This window comes from Pangasianodon hypophthalmus, chromosome 7 (genome assembly GCF_027358585.1).
Source record: "Pangasianodon hypophthalmus isolate fPanHyp1 chromosome 7, fPanHyp1.pri, whole genome shotgun sequence".
In the NCBI taxonomy this organism is placed as follows: Eukaryota; Metazoa; Chordata; class Actinopteri; order Siluriformes; family Pangasiidae; genus Pangasianodon; species Pangasianodon hypophthalmus.
Window position 1 is genome coordinate 11354044 of NC_069716.1, and position 17357 is coordinate 11371400.

Sequence of the window (17357 nt, forward strand, 5' to 3'; positions counted from 1 at the left end):
TAAGCCACAACCTGCAACTTGTAACTTGCCTTCTGTTTAACTCCTGGGCTCAGACAAAAGAAGCTTTCTATAGACACATAAAGACTAATTCTAAAGAAATCAGACAGGTGAGAATATTGTCCTGAATGATCAAATTAATCATCTGCACCATGACTTTACTGATGCTGCAAAAGAAATAAAGTTTTTCAAGCACAGAAAAGGATTCACCTTATAATGAGGAGATCATGAGTTCGGAGACTTATAATGCTACTGCAATCCATGGCCAGGAGTACAAGAGAGCAAAAGTGGATCTGCTCTCTGGGTGGGAGGGATAGTATTACTCTCTCTGTCAAATCACAGTGACATGAGAGAATCATGGTTATGTAGAAGAAAGCAGTTAGCATATATAATAAAATCTGTATTGGTTAAACTAAAACTAAACTGCAATATACAGACAGTATTGGATTTATAGTGTATAAGCTATTCTTATACAGTTGTTACTAAATTAAGTGTCTGCAGTCCATGTAAGATGTTGCACATAATAATAAACTGTCTACACCTGTAGTGATATGTTACCAGTGCTTCCATTTTTTACTGCCTGGAGAAAACCACAGTCCTGACCTTGTTTTCTATTGGCTTAAAAGACTGAGGTTCCAATTTCACATGTCAGACTTCACCTAGATGAAGCTGCTTTGAAGCAAAAGTAACCATGTCTTGCACATCCAACTGGCTTTCCTGCCGAGCAAGTTTTATACATTACTTTAGCATAAATGAAATAAAAGTGTATTTTTCAGGTGTCTCCCATATCACAGTAACAAGGGGTCAAAAGTGTAAATGGTATGGCTGACTGTAAAAGTTGGCAACTTCTTTCTACGATCCCAAATAACAAATAACTAACTTTAGTGGGGTGTGTATGGGTGATACATAATAATTGCACAAATATGTGCAAAGTAGGGAGAAAAATATAAAAACATGGAAATAAGTTTTTTTTTTTTTTTGCATGGTCTAATTGTTCTCGATTGTCACAGCAAGTGTGGATCTCAAAGAGACTTCTGAAGGGGTGTTCTTGGTCTGCAACAATGTTTAGGTAGGTGGTACGTGTCAAAGTAACATCCACATGAATGCCAGGACCCAAGGTTTCCCAGCAGAACATTGCCCAGAGCTTGCCTTCTTCCCATAGAGCATCCTGGTGCCATCTCTGGGCCATCCACATGATGTAAAAGAAAACATGATTCATCAGACCAGGCCACCTTCTTCCATTGCTCGATGGTCCAGTTCTGTCTTATTTTAATAATAGAACAGAATTTAATACCTGTCCTTTGCATGTATTAATTTGTGTGTGCAGTTGCTGTTCCCAGTGATTCCCAGTCTTCTAGACTAAGTCAATCACACTGCTAATGCAAAATTATTCAATTTATATTAATGCTGCCCAGTATTTTGCATCATTAAGTAAAACTGTCCCAAATGAAGTTCAGCACACAAAATGGACAATACATGCTATTTTGGTAATGTGAAAGTGTTTTTATGTACGCAAACCTTACATCAGGACATTAGAGAGGTAAGAGATTAACAGAAAATCTATCTACCATAAGGGCGATTATAAGGTTTAACCTTTAGGAGGGCTCAGCCCCCAGTGAGAATGTATGATATGCAAAATGAACAAACATAAATACCTCTGCAGCTGAATGCAATAAAGCCTGGTCACATTTGTGTGTGCATGTTTGTGTTGTGTATGCTTGTACAATATATTACACCTCTTCCCACCAGGAAATATGCTAAGTAAGCTGGTATTGTAGCTTAAAAAGTGAAAGACTTGAATAGATTCACATCAGTTAATTATTGTGTTCCAAAGGAAAACAGCACAAGGGCAGTTTCTTACTACCAAACACTGACTCTTCATATGCAATGAAATGGGGTAAAGGGGCACTAATCAGACAACTTACAAGCTCTAGCTCTCTAGACGTTTGGCTATTTTGTCATGACCACTTGGTCACCTGGTGCTTGGTAGGACTATTTTTTCCTTTCTCTTTCTGCATTTGTGGCTTTTTTTTTAAATATATGACTTAATTATGTTAGCTAAATCACATGATGGAATGGATGACTGCCAACTGCTTTTTTTTTTTTTTTTTGGTGTGGGTGCATATTCTGCAATATAGCATTAAAAAAGGCTCCAACATTATCAGTCAAAACTTTCTTTAAATTCAGAAAACAACTGTGCAAATCTTTCCTAGCTAGCTTAGTCATAAGACATCCACTGCAAAAGAAGCTTGAAACAACACAAATGAGTGCACCTACCATGTTACATTTAGCCAGTCAGACAAGGACTTCACAAAAGCAAAGACTTTTAAATCACTATAACCAAAGCCAACACAATCCAAGTAAACATCATAGAAACATCAACCATCAGCAAACAGAGAGAGATTGAACAGCATAAGTGGACTTATGGCATGAGCAAAGATTCTAGAAAGATTTGCACTAGACCCTCTGGTTCCGTTTAAACCAAGCAATCACAAAACAAAGAGGAGTCACCTGAAGACAGTTTGAGGATTATTAACTGCTGCACCACCACTTTTTTTTTTTTATAATTGCCTATGATACATTACTCACCACGTTCACTTGCAGAGGTCCAGAACCAGGTCTGAGCAATTTTCTCCGACTTGTGCTTCCATTGCTGCTCTGGACAGTGGCTGATTGTCTAACAGACTCAGCTGCAGAAAAGATGAATACTTTAATCCAGTATTAACACAGACTTGTTCAATACTATACTGTGTAGTACATTCACTAAAACTGTTTCTATTTGACAAATGTTTTAATCCCAAGCATTTTAGAGCTAAGGGCCTTACTAAGAGCCCAACTAACATCCTTCTGATTACTAGTTTAATGTCTTAATCACAGCTCCAAAGCAGTTCTATAAGTCACTCTGAATAAGGACGTCTTCTAAATGCTGCAATTGTAAATAAATAAGCAATTTAAACATGACAGTATAATCCATATGTAAAATGTCAGTAATCCATGTAATTTATATGATTTGAAGTTAATCTTCTTATGCATAAATTTACACACCCTCAGGAGCACGAGTAGGATACGAATGATTTTCCAAAATTATGGAATTTTCATGAATGCCAAATTTCTTGTGTAAATGCTCGTACGAACGATTTATGAACAAATCTTTTCGTCTAGCTTACATCTAGCTTGACAAAAGAGGCCCAAGGAGTGGGTACAAAAGAAGACCTGACTGTCATTGTGTTCAGTGCTGTTACATACTGTATAGCAATTCCCCATACAGTGTATATTTATACTGTCTAATACAGTGTGCTTGTAAATAATGTTTTGAAATATCTAGTATATAGTATATAGTGTGTGTGTCCCAACACATCTGTTGCACAGCTGGTATCAGGTGTAACACTGTACCTGTTTGGTCTAGCAGCAAGCTGGCTACCGTTGACCCAGACATGGCATTCTGCGGAAGAGGAAGTGAATGGGACCTCTGCAGGACCACTTTAAAAGGAGGGTCTTGAGGTGACATGCCAGGAGGGCGAGAAAGGGCCTGAAATTCACTAGATCATATTAGATGCTAACCACCTGGTGTCATAAATATCAAGATTTTCAGCACTGCTAACTCTAACAAACTGATGAATTCTCTAAGGGTGCTTTCACATATGCAGTATTTAGTCCATTTGAATCAAACCCAGATGTGTTAAGGCTTTTCACACAGTCTGGTTAGGCAAGTATGAACCAGAACAGCCAGTGTAACACTGCTTATGAGGGAGGTGGCTTCGTTGCCATTCCATGTGATGCACCTCTGATTCCGCACAATGGCTGAGAGTAAATCAAACATGCTATGTATGATGGATGGCAGCATTTTTTCTTTTTTTTTTTAAACAGTTTTGTGCACTCTGGTCTGGAATTAGCAAACATACTAAAAGATGAGAAAGCACCCTGCATTTCTGAATTATTTTCAGGTGAAGTGGTGGAGTGAAAAATTAGATAAAGACTTAAAGGAAGATGAGTGGAATGGCCAGCAGAAGCACAGAGGAATAAAAAGCAGCATCCAATAATAGTTTATTAAGGGAGCTACCACGTGTGGTGTGTGTAAAAAAGCGCATGCATTTTCTTTGTATTGAGAAGAGCAGTACTGTATTTTATTTATGAGAGCATCTTACCAGTCAACATCATACCAGTCAAAAGTTTTCTCAGTAAAGTATCTAAATACGGCAAGAATTAAGAAAAGTTTGTGGGGACAGGTTTGTGATTTTCCATAAGTAGTCGCACCTGCAATGTGGGGAAGCACATGCAGCCTCTAGGGTACTCTATGTGCATTTTTTTGTCTATCAGTATTTTGCAAATAGAACAGTATATACTACATTCCTCTAGTACTACAATATATAAGTTGTACCCTTTCACTGTGTTATTCATAAAGTCTAATTAGTTTACCAGCAAGAGAAGTACTCCACAGAGATCAGATGTTGTTAGCATTTTTAGATATGGCATTATTTACTGGAAAAAGAGACATTCAAACGATGACATAAGCCTAAATGGCTTATTATAATCAACCAGCGTTAATTTTTAATATCAGTTCAATCCAAATCCAAGCACTAATTCATGACGATTAGCCTTGAAATAAATTTGGAGAATATTTTCTAATCAAAAATGCTAACAATTCCTCAATTTTCATAAACTGCCTGTGTATGCCTATGAAGTTTTTCAGTTTGTCATTTCAAAATATCTTGTAGCATTGACTCAAGGAAACTGGATTTGTGTTAGAATCTTGAAGACTTTTCACTGCTCACGTAACTATCAGTTTGACTTAATGGCTCAATGTAAATGGCCTCCTCCAGATGTTCAAGTGTCAACTACTACAAGATATTTTGAAATGACAAGGGAGACTAGAAACCTTTATAGACACACCCACTATCTGAATAAATCTATGGCTTACTCGGTGCGCTGGTACTCTGTCAAGCTGGATGGGAGCACATCCCTCTACGAAAGAGCAGGGTCTCCTGAGAGGATTAGGTATCCTTGAAACTGGTGGCTGAAGCACTGGTGCACAGTGCTCCTCCAATCCAGAGGAGATAACCCCCTCCTTTATGATGGGACACTTAAAGCTTGGCCTGATCACATAGTCTGAAGCAGGCCAGTGCCAAGGCTTTTTCATAAGGGACAATCTCATTGTTCTACAGGTTCTGAAGCTTCCTGGACTTCCCTCACTCATACAACAGCCACCTGCTGAGACCTAGTTTCAGGGATATGAGGTTATGAGAGAGAGAAAAATTGAGTGATCCAAAAGAGAACTGGCAAGGTAATTAAGCTGTACAAGTTATTTGATAAACACCTGTTACAAATAGCATATTTCCCTGATGGATAGCTTGAGGGAGGTTAAATGGAGCTTCTTGGCTGCTGTTTTCTGTGTTCCACTAAACTGCTCTACGTAATGTCCAATATGTAGAGCAAAAATATCATTCCTTATATTCATCTTATTCACCTAAATATTCATCTTATTATTTTTTTAAGAAGAAACTGAACTGTTGTGCAAATTTAAACTGGTTAGTCATGGGATGAAAAGCACACAGTTATCACAAGATATAATGAATGATTAATGGTGGAGATGATTTTAGTACAATATAACACTCTTGCAAACTTTTAAGATGTAAAACAGTAAAAACAAAGCACCCAGAGACTAAAAACAAAAGGCAGGATAAGCATTCCATACTATATCTTACCTTAAATATTTCATCTGGACAGTCTGGAATGATATCACTGCAAATACCCCTTTTTTCACCATTTGTCTGTCCTTTGGCTTTATCTGAGATGCCAGAAGACTCAGATTCACTTTGTTCATGTAGGTCAAACTGAAGCTCAGGCTCAGACAGAGAACTTCCTTCTTGGCCATCGCTTCTCTGGTGGTTCTCAATGGTGGCAAGAGAGGTGTGAGTGGAGGTGTGTTGTGATTCTGTCCCATCGGAGAATCCATTAGTGCTTGACGAGTCTGGCCATGCTTTCCAGGATTTCGGCACCACATGTGGGGACCTGTTTAAAACTTCAGCAGGTGAGATCACCTCACATACGTCAGGGGTAAAGGCAGTCTTAGTGAAAGCCTCATCTTCTCTCTTTAGTGCATTAGCTTTAGTGTGATGAAATTCTTGAATCTGTTGTGTTCTTGCTGAGCCAATATTGGGGCATTCACCTTCAGGAGGTGAGAAGGGTCTGGATGAGTTCCTCCATTTTCGAGCAGTTTCAGCCATGCTGTTAAAGAACCTAAACAGTCCCCTAAAGTGGCTGCTTTTGACATCTGGACCTGTCTGTTTAGGTACAGGCATGGAGTCTTTAATGCACTCTATGTCAACAGAGCCGTAGTCTGAGTCGATTGTTTTGTCCAGTGTGTGCATGGAGTCAAAGCTCTTCTCCAACAAAGTTGAACTTCCCTTTCCGATAAAGGAAATTCTTTTCAAGTAATTCCAAACATCACTTCCTTTTGACTGTCTTCCTCCTAGAGGTACCTTGGGGCTATCTTTCACAAAGTGTTCTTCATGGACTGTCACAATTGAGTTGTTGCAGTTTGTGTGAGCTTTCTTTGTGCATGTGTGAGTCTTAAAACAGCTTTGTTGCCTAACTGTGTTCTTAGGTAATTGGTGATCAGTCTCAACTGTAGTAGTAAAGTCTATATCTTCAAAAGAGCAATCAAACTCGGTAGTGTAACCTGCATACGAGTGCCTCTTGCCTTTATTTCTGAGTATGTTCCTCTGGGAGTGTAACAAAGCAGGAGAGTTCTTGCTGTCTTCATTTGTCTCAGCCTTAAGTGCACTGTGGAACTTGGCACTGGCAAGCTTGCCAGATTTGCCTCTGAAGACAGAAGGGGACTTCAACTTTTTGAAGCCTCTTACTTTGTCAGTAAATGAGAGCTTGGAGGCAGATGCTTCCCCTGGAAGTATCATGGAGTGAGGTCGTCTCTCGTAGTCAGAGGCAATTCTCCGGTGGTTGAGAATCCTCCAGATGCCTGTGGTTTTGGATGCTCGGTTCAGTTCTTCTTTCTCTCTGATTGGATTCTGAAAGGAGGCCAGATCCAGTGATTCCTTAAGATCCTTGGATTTGCGGATTTGCACAATCCCTGTTTCACTCTCCATGTCCAGAGAAACACTGAAGACTTTGTTGACATACCCATTCGAAACATTACAATCAGACACAGAGCTTTCTATGTTATCCATTCTCTTGACAAGGTATGATGTCAGCTTTCAGCTGTAAGAGACGACATCTTTGTGGTCCACCTGATTGTCTGAGAGAAAGATATTAAAAAATAAAAGACATTAATAAACAGTAATGAAACCTTTCATCACCAGTTGTTGCAGTAAGCTGTAAGTGTTTTGAGGATGTTTGGTTAGTTTATTGTTATACACAAGCTAAAGAAATCAACCACTGTGCCAGCCATTAAAAGCTCAGTGGTTAAGGCGTTGGGCTTCTGATCAGAAGGTTGAAAGTTCAAATCTCAGCACCACCAAGCTACCACTGCTGGGTTCAGTTGTATAAATGAGATAATTGTAAGTTGCTCTGGATAAGGATGTCTGCCAAATGCCATAAATATATTTATTATATATACACTGTTTCTGTCACAGTGTTAGGAATGATGCAGTTTACCAGACAAATGAATGTAATTCTGGTCATATATTAATGCTTTATATTGGGCTATACAAGAATGACACCATCAAGTAAAATTAACATTTAATTAACATTTTTTAACATAGTCAACATGTAAATAAACATAAATTAAAAAAAAAATGTCAACAAGCCTATAAAATGCAACAAACTGCCAAGAACAAAAAACTTTCCGCTAATGAAAAATATTACTTTATGGCACGGCTGCTAATAACATTTTACTTATCTTTGCTTTAACTAGATTGAAATGTATTTTAAGATGCACCCAAACGTTACCTTTCAACACACATTCTCAAATGTATGACATTTCTGCTTCTTTGCAGCTGGACTAGGATCATACGTCTCCATGCCCTCAACTTCTTCCTCACTATATCTATTAGGCTGATCAGAATTGGATTTGTATAGAGTGTACATAACTGTGTGACAGGAATTTTTAATTCTGTATTTGAATAATATATCTGAATTTTCTGTGCTTGTCAGAAGAAAGTTCTACCTATAAGAGCACCCAGAGAGTCCGTCCCTCAAACAAATCCCAGTGATGATTTGATTCCACAGCAGTGCTTATATGAATTAAAGGCTAGCAGCAGGTAATGTTACAACCCCCAGTGAAAGTGTGCTTAAACAGCTACATTTAAACAGTGCCTTTTTTGTCTTCAGCATATCATCTATATTGCTTTAAAGAGACGCATTTATTGAATGAAAGGAGGTGTAGAATATATATATATATATATATATATATTACCGAATTTTCACTGAATTTTACCACTGTGTACCACCACAATGGATTTGGAATGAAGCAATCAATGTGACTGAGGTATAGACTTTCGGCTTTAATTCAAGGGGTTAAAAGAAATACAGAAACCATTTACGAATTACAGCCAATTTTTACATTGTTCCTCCATTTTCACAGGCTCAAAAGTAATTGGACAATTGCCTGATAAGCAGTTTCATGGTTAGATGTGATCTGTTTACTCATTATTTCATGACAAATTAAGGATGTGGTCTGTTTCCTCATTATTTCATGACAAATTAAAGACATAAAAAGGCCTGGAGTTGATTCCAAGTGCTGAATTTGCATTTGGTAGCTGTTCATGCGAACTCTCATTATGCGGTCCAAAGAGCTGTCGATGCAAGTGAAAGAGCTCATCATTAAGCTGAAAAACAAAACAGATCTATCAGAGAAACAGCAGAAACTTTAGGAGTGGCCAAATCAACAATTTGGTACATTCTTAAACATTCTTACATTCTTTGCCAGGCCTTTACTGCAGCTGCCTTCAGTTGCTTCTTGTTAGTGGGTCTTTCTGTCTTCAGTTTTGTCTTCAGTAAGTGAAAAGCATGCTCAATTCGGTTGAGGTCAGGTGACTGACTTTGCAATTTAAGTACATTTGCCATTTTTTGGCCTTAAGAAGCTCTTGGGCTGCTTTTGTGATATGTTTTGCGTCATTATTCATCTGTACTGTGAAGCATAATCCTATCATCAATTAACACCAGTGACCCAGATCCACTGGCAGCCATACACGCCCATGCCATAACACTTCCTCCACCATGTTTGACAGATGATGTGGTACGCTTTGGCTCATGGAAGAATTCTGTGATCATCCACTTTAGTTTCATCCTTAGTCTTCCAGGATTTTTGGTTTTGCTGAGCTCCCTTTGCATTCCTTCATTTTAAGAATGTACCAAATTGTTGATTTAGCCACTCCTAAAGTTTCTGCTATCTCTCTGATAGGTCTGTTTTGTTTTTTCAGCCTAATGATGGCCTTCACTTGCATCAACACCTCTTTGGACCACATAATGAGAGTTCACATGAACAGCTACCAAATGCAAATTCAACACTTGGAATCAACTCCAGACCTTTTATCTCCTTAATCTGTCATGAAATAATGAGGAAACCACAACTGGCCATGAAACTGCTTATCAGGCAATTGTCCAATTACTTTTGAGCCTGTGACAATGGAGGAACTCTGCAAAAATTGGCTATAATTCCTAAATGGTTACAATCTTTTTTTTAAACCCCTTGAATTAAAGCTGAAAGTCTACACTTCACATCTTGACTGTTTCATTTCAGATCCATTGTGGCGGTGTACAGAAGCAAAATTACAAAAATTGTGTCACTGTCCAAATCCCCTGTAGCGTATTCTTACATTCACCTCACCTGTTCTTTTTCTTGCATATTAAATTACAGATAATGTGGTATAGTTTCTAGAACAGTTTATTTATAGGAGTACGGGTCTTCCTCAATTCTTATACTTTTAAAAGAACATCTACAGTGTTTAACATCTACGGTGCCAAGTGAAATCGTACAGTGGCCTGAGTTTGTGTCCCTCTCAACTCTACGCATACGTTTAACACTAAGCGTGCTCCGGGGTGGCTGCCTTTTAACTAGGTGTGATATTTTACGGTCTAAAAAGACATTACACCTGTTGTTAGAATGCGCTTTATTTACAGAACGAATCAACATTTTTGAAATTATTAGAGCCTCGTAATATTAGCAAGCAAATGAATATATGAAATGTTTACCTCAGGTAAGTCTTGCCATCAGGATGCCAGATGTGTAAAGTCAGTCCTACCTCCGAAGAGTAGCGAGATGATGAACTTTGCTAGCAGCACTGAACACCCATATTTAGTGTTTATTTGTATTTATAATATATAGCGCTCAAGATAGCTAAATCTTCAAGTTCCCCTCGAGGCTGGAGTACTTAAAATGTCCGCTTTTCCGAAGAATAGTCAGCAGTAAAATTGCTGAACTCTCGCCCTTAAGACAATGAACAGACCCCGACACTCAGATATGCGACAAGCGCGCGCACACACACGCACGCACACACACACACACACACACACACACACACACACAGTAGTGATTTATTCTCAGATCAGTTATTTTTGCCATTGTTATCCTTTATCATCATTGGCGTTACTTTGATCACGTAAAACTTTGGTCAAATATATATATATATAAAATATGTTATATTGTATTTTACTGATAAATAACTTTTAAACCAAATTCTTTATCTAGTGATTTCAATGGTCAACTCACACATCCCTATTGTCACATCACATCATGGGACACACTCTAGAAACTTAAAACACGTGTACTCAAGAAGATATATAGCCTAAATATTTGAAACATTTTTCTCCTGTTTTGGTACTATTATACACAATCGGCATCCCTCAACCTCCCCCATCCTATACACAGGAAAGAGTGGATCTTACATCAATGGGTCTAAAAAATGCTCTCTGCTTGACAAAGGCAGGAAGCCTGGCTGACTGTATGTAAATATCTCTGCCATACATGCTTCCCGCTCTGTCTGTGTGTGACTACCAGAGCAATTGTGTTTCTGTCCGTCTACCTAAGTATGTTTGTCATCATCACATTAGGCACAATAGCCAATGTTTCATGACACCAAACACTCTACACAATATATCACCATGTTACAAATAATATATCAGTATGGTTGGTGAGATTGGTATGAGGCCATTACACTGATATACAAGAGATGCACACATATGAAAACATGATTTTAAAGGTGTTTTAGTTTTTATATGATCAAAATAAATCACAAAATATAGATGATGTACACTATATAGTATAATAATATAACCACTGAAATATAACCAAACAGGATAAAATTTGTAATATGTCTTCAAGTGTCTCTTCATCTTGATGTACGTCTAGAACAGGGAGGCCCATTTCCCAAACACATTGTATTCAGCCCACTTCCTAAGACGGCTTTCCTGCTGTCCACACAATGCACATCATGTAAGGCTTAACTGTCCTGATTTTCAGCCTTTTCCCCTTTTTTCCTGATTAAAAAAACACATTTATTTTAAATAAAAAGCAATGAGAAAATGACAAGTACTCTCCATGAGATGATGTGAAGAAGGAGAGATGGGGAGAGAAAAAAAAACAAAAAAGAATGATCCATCAGCATTTTATTTTTCCTTAAAAAAATAAAGCTTAGAGCTTAAAGGCTACACGCACAAGTTTTATTTGTTTCATGAGCAAACACATCTGTGCTTAGTTCCCAGGTACAATGTGTCTTATTTTTGAAACATTGTAGAAAACACCCCTTCAAAATGAAGTCATCACTCTTTTTTTGTTTCATTTTTGGAACAATTGGCGTCTTCCTCAGCTTCCTGTGACGTGGCCCAGGCTGTGCGCTTCAATAGCAGGCATGGGGGGAAACAACAAGTTCAGTTTAACCATGACTGTAATTGTTTCACTAATAATTGTGAAGTAAGGCCGGAAAAAGAAGCTAGCATGATATAAGAATATAATACAATCTCTCTCAAACCACAGTGTATAGAAATGTGGCCTGTATAGAGCAACACACATTAGTTGTGATAAAATCATGGTGTGTGCTCTGCAATCTCACTCATTGTCCCTCAGACTTCCTGCTGCAATGGCTGCACAGAAATATTTACTAATGACCTCACAGATTACATGCCATGGCTTGGATGCAGCATCAGTCTGTTGCAGCTAGCTTAAAACCCCAGGCCATGTCTCACTGTGAAGGACATGCAGGTAATAGCTGGTGGCAGCACATTAAGATAAAATTACACTGACATTCTTGGCATTCCCTTGGAATGGTGAAGTTCATGCTTCTCATACCCTTGTGCATTCCTCAGGGCAGACTAGCACTCCACAGTCCATTATTAAGAATATTTTTCCATCTGTCTTTCAAAATATTTGTCAAATTATCTCTCAAACAAGATCAAACCACTTTTTTATGCTATATGTAAATAGTTTATAACTACTAATCAGTGGTAGATGAAGTTGCACAATACACCATATAATATTTGGTTATATATGCCACCTCTCTATATGAAACACAATATGGAATTTTATCATAGTCTCACCCTCCATGCTTTGAGTCATGTGTTTTGTTTTGATTTTAGGTCTTTTTTTAATCTAAGTCTTGTCATTGTTTCTTATTGCCATAGCAAAATGGACATAATTATAATCAATTAAATTTGTAATCGTGTACCACAAAATGTCTGTGTTGCTCCTGCACCATCACATGATTAAAACAGAGAAAAACACCTACAGATTATGTACAGATGGCAACATATAAAGTTTTAAAATGTTTGAATGTCCTAATAAAAATATGCAAAATTTGATGTTAGCATGGACAGAGATCAGTCAAGTGAAGAGACAAAGATGAGGCTGTTGAAATGCTATGAGGGAATTTTACCTCAGGTGATGATACAAAGTGTTACGTGGATGATGCTCATTATCAAAGTGATTATACAGTGAGGGGAACTAAGTATTCATACACTTTTATTTTTTATATTTAACATACTTCCAGTGCAAAAATCCACTTCAAAGTTACACATATCTTGGGGAATTGAAGATGTTTGCCAAGAGGAATAGGCCAAAGACGGACCACAATGCTGCAAAAATCTAATTACTTCTTATCATAGATGTCTGGAAGCTGTAATTGCCATCAACAGCTTTTCAGCAAAGTACTAATGTTAATTTGTGGTGTCCAATAATTTTCCCTTTATCTATTTTGTTTTTTAAACATATCTTTTTGCATGCTTATGAATACATATCTGCTGATACAGTATTTACAAGTACGAACTCATGAAATATGTTGGATGCACACAATTATCTGGAATGAAGTTTTCCCTTCAGTGGAACTTAGGGACCTAGCCCAAGCCTGTTCCAGCATGACAATGCTCCTGTGCACAAATCAAGGTTTATAAAGACATGGTTTGCCAATGTTGGTGTGGAAAAAGTTAACAGAGCCCTGACCTCAACACAGAGCCCTGACCTCAACCGCACTGAACACCTTTGGGATCAATTGCAATGACGACTACGCACCAGGCCTTCTCACCCAACATCAGTGCATGACTTCACTAAAGCTCTTGTGGCTGAATGGTCACAAATCCCCACAGGCACGTTCCAGAATCTAATGGAAAGCCTTCCCAGAAGAGAGTAGGTTATCAGAGAAGCAACGGGGGAATAAATCTTGAATTATATGTTCAACAAAGCACATATTGGTGTAATTGGTCAGCTGTCCACATACTTTTGATGAAATACTTATCTCCCCTCACTGTAAATCAACTTTACAACAATTGTAAACATATAATGCTTTGATAAAATGTAACTTATGTTTTGTTCCATAAAGTAGATTAGGTTACACATGTAGAGGTTTGGTGGGGCATTGCTTTTTTATAGCCTTTGAGCTCAGGATAATATTAAAATTGCTTAAGATAATACAGAAATGACATTAGAGTTAAAGACTTATAAAATACTTTATGATGTGAATATAATGATTTCTATTAATCTGTAATTTCTATTAATACTTTTTATTAATCTATTAATTTCTATTAATCTATAATCATGTATAAAAAAACATAATACTAGAATGATATGGAATAAATGAATCAATAAATAGTAGTTGCTTACAGACTATAGACGTGTTGATCTTTCAGTGCAAGTTTCTCCTTTTTCACTTTTGGGGATAACCAGACTTTAAAATGCTACTTGTAAGTAAAAACCTTACTTGTGATTATGATATATGCAAAAAAGAAACTATTTCAGTTCAGCAAAACCAAACCAGGAAACCAAAATAATCAACATTTTGCCATATGAAGGGCTTTCCCAGGCCATCACACAAGACTTCATTAGGGATTCCAAAACTCTGTCCATGTGAATGTGATGTAGAATGGAAATGGAACTATTCTGCCATTTTTGGACAGGAATGGACCTCAGGCACATGGTATCAGGGAGAATCTGAAAACAGGAAGTCAGGCTACAATAAACATGGTTATACATCCTCTTTCAGGGATACAAAGGAAGTGAGACATTTTTTAGGAATTCAAATAAAGAGAGACAACCTCGGAAACCATTACATTAAATCACAATAAATTTAATCACAAGAAAGAGGCCTATATTTAAAATGCAATTGTAATTAAGGTTCTTTTATATATTTTCTCAATGCTGGATAGAGACTACTCAATTACTTACTCCCTTTTTTTTTTTTCATTCCACCATCCAGCACCACGATTTTATATCCGTTCTCCCTCGGTGACAAAGCAGGAAGTTGATTTTTTTTTAGCTCCACAGTCAAGGGGCTGGCACAGTCCTGGGAAAAGTGTCTATCAAGCCATAATCAAGCCCCCCCCCCTTCCCTTTAACTAGCAAAGACTAGAGAAAGAGTGCAGCAAAGGCTAGTCCTCAGGGAGTGAAGAAATCCCCCTTGTTGCACTCATTCACTTGGAAATAAGCAACATATAGATGTATAAAAATGGAATCAATCAGAAAAATTAATTGAATCGATTTTGAATACAGTTCACATTAACATAGCAAGGACACACAATGTCACTGATGCAAATCACCGTAGTACCTACCTGACCAGACCGTCCCCATGTACCATTGGGTTGCATCTTGTCATATGGCCTTTTTCTGCTCTCGAAGTGTTCTTCAAATGGTGGATTGTGATACCTTCACCCCTGCCCTTTGGAGCTCGTTGTTGATGTCACTGACTGTTATTTTTTGGTTTTTCTTCACAGGTCTCACAGTGTTTCTGTCACCAACTGCTGTTGTTTTCCTTGGCTAACCTGTTCGATATCTGGTTGTTAGTATGCGAGTGATCGATCGATTTTCCCTCTTTTCTCAGCTTCAAAAGACTTGCTTGGTCTTCATGTTAGTTTATACTTTTAAACAACAAATGCAGTCTTCATAGTTGAAACCCAGTGCTCAAACTAAGGGGAGATATTCAGAAGTATTAATTGTTTAAAAAATCAATCAAACAGGGCACACCTGGGCAACAAGAAAGACCTGTCAGTCACATGTTTCAGTATTTCTGATCACTTGAATAATAGATGGGTTTAAAAAAAGGTGCTATATTCTAAGTTGTTTAACACATGTTGATGTAAATATCAGGAAATGAAAGCTGAAATTCTAATCTATTGTCACATTCAACTTTTGATCTCAAATCCAAATGTCTTCAGTGTATAACAAAAACATCACAATTTGCCTTGCCATTCCAATACTTTGGAGAGGACTGTATCGCACCTGATCCCTGCACGGCCTCAACAGCCATCCCCACATGTGTTAATGTTGTCTCATTACATAAAGGTACAGTATGAGTCATCCTATAAATTTGTATTTGTATTATTTGTACTTCTAAAAGGTGCATTGATATTTAGAGTGATCTGGTTCATATTACTTGCCAAAATGTTTCCCATTATTTTGTCATTATATATCCTTATTATATGGCATTCACATTTTCCTTAAATCCATTCAGATCATACAATGCTGGGATCTTTTTTCGAGCCTAACATTGGCTTAAGCCTACTGGGTGACATTACTAGATTATTTTCAGTGTTCAGTAGTCTATGTTTCTATTTAATTTTTCTTATTTCTATTTTTTATTTCTCTATTTTCTATATCTGTCAAACACATGGAAAAATAACACTTCATTACATCACATTAAAGATTAGGCAGACTGCACAGCCCTAGTATTATTAATACTATAAATAATAGTAAAATGATCTTCATGGCTGATGCCACCCTGTACAGTCAGGTCCATAAGTATTTGGACAGTGACACAATTTTCATATTTTTGTCTCTGTACACCACCACAATGGGTTTGAAATGAAGCAATCAAGACGGGATTGAAGTGTAGAGTTTCAGATTTAATGCAAGGGTTATAACAAAAATATTGTATTAACTGTTTAGGAAATACAGCCTTTTTCCATTTTCACAGGCTCAAAAGTAATTGGACAAACTAACATTATAAATGTAAGGATTCTTTTTTACTAGTTGGATGTCAGTGACTGCCTGAATTCTGGAACTCATGGACATCACCAAATGCAGAGTTTCCTCTATTGAGATGCTTTGCCAAGCCTTTACTGCAGCTGTCTTCTATTTCTGCTTGTTTGTGGGTCTTTCTGCCTTCAGTTTTTTCTTCAGTAAGTGAAAAGCATGCTCGATTGGGTTGAGATGACTGACTCGGCAATTTAAGAACATTCCATTTCTTTGCCTTAAGAAGCTCTTGGGTTACTTTCGTGGTATGTTTTGGTTCATTATTCATCTGCACTACAAAGCGCTGTCCTATCAGTTTTGCAGCATTTGAATATATCTGAGCAGAATGTGTCGTTCTATACACTTCAGAATTCATCCTGTTACTTCTATCAGCAGTCACATCATCAATAAACACCAGTGACCCAGGTCCATTGGCAGCCATACATGCTCATGCCATAACACTTCCTCCATGCTTAACAAATGCTGTGGTATGCTTTGGATCAAGAGCACTTACTTTCCTTCTCCATACTCTTCTCTTCCCATCATTCTGGTACAAGTTAATCTTTGTTTCATCCATCCAAAGAATCTTGTTCCAGAACTGGGCAGGCTTTTTTAGATGTTTTCTAGCAGTCTAATCTGGCCTTTCTGTTCTTGAGTGTTACCAGTGGTTTGCATCTTGAGGTAAACCCTCTGTATTTACATTTATGAAGACATCTCTTGATTGTAGACGCTGAGATGCAAATTCAACACTTGAAGTCACCTGCAGGCCATTTATCTCCTTAATTTGTCATGAAATAAGGAGAAAACAGGCCACAACTGTCCATTAAACCAATTATAAGTCAAGTGTCCAATTACTGACTGACCTGACTGTATATACAGACTCTGAACATTCAGTCACTGCCAAGTATTGTTCAGTGCTGTGTATTCACCTGCTGTGTATTCACCTGACCTGAGCCTTTGGTTACATATATGC

At 37.7% G+C, this 17357-nt stretch overlaps 1 protein-coding gene across 11 annotated transcripts in view; it reads right to left on the reverse strand.

Moving 5' to 3' along the window:
- The window catches only part of LOC113542749 (spermatogenesis-associated protein 13), a 71852-nt gene extending 61432 nt beyond the window's left edge, over positions 1 to 10420 (reverse strand). For 5 of the 11 annotated variants that reach the window (XR_003404347.3, XM_026940466.3, XM_026940464.3 and 2 more), the window contains exons 1-5: positions 10147 to 10419; positions 5700 to 7249; positions 4916 to 5212; positions 3391 to 3526; positions 2587 to 2687 (exon numbers count right to left, since the gene is read on the reverse strand). Coding sequence is in view for 10 of the 11 variants with exons in the window: in XM_026940466.3 (XP_026796267.1) it covers positions 2587 to 2687; positions 3391 to 3526; positions 4916 to 5212; positions 5700 to 7181 (2016 nt within the window). In the remaining variant the exon portion in view is untranslated. Of the gene's footprint in view, positions 1 to 2586; positions 2688 to 3390; positions 3527 to 4915; positions 5213 to 5699; positions 7250 to 10146 lie in introns of all 11 variants that reach the window. The other 6 variants (XM_026940463.3, XM_026940462.3, XM_026940461.3 and 3 more) reach the window with 2 other exon arrangements.
- Positions 10421 to 17357: the final 6937 nt, after the last annotated feature.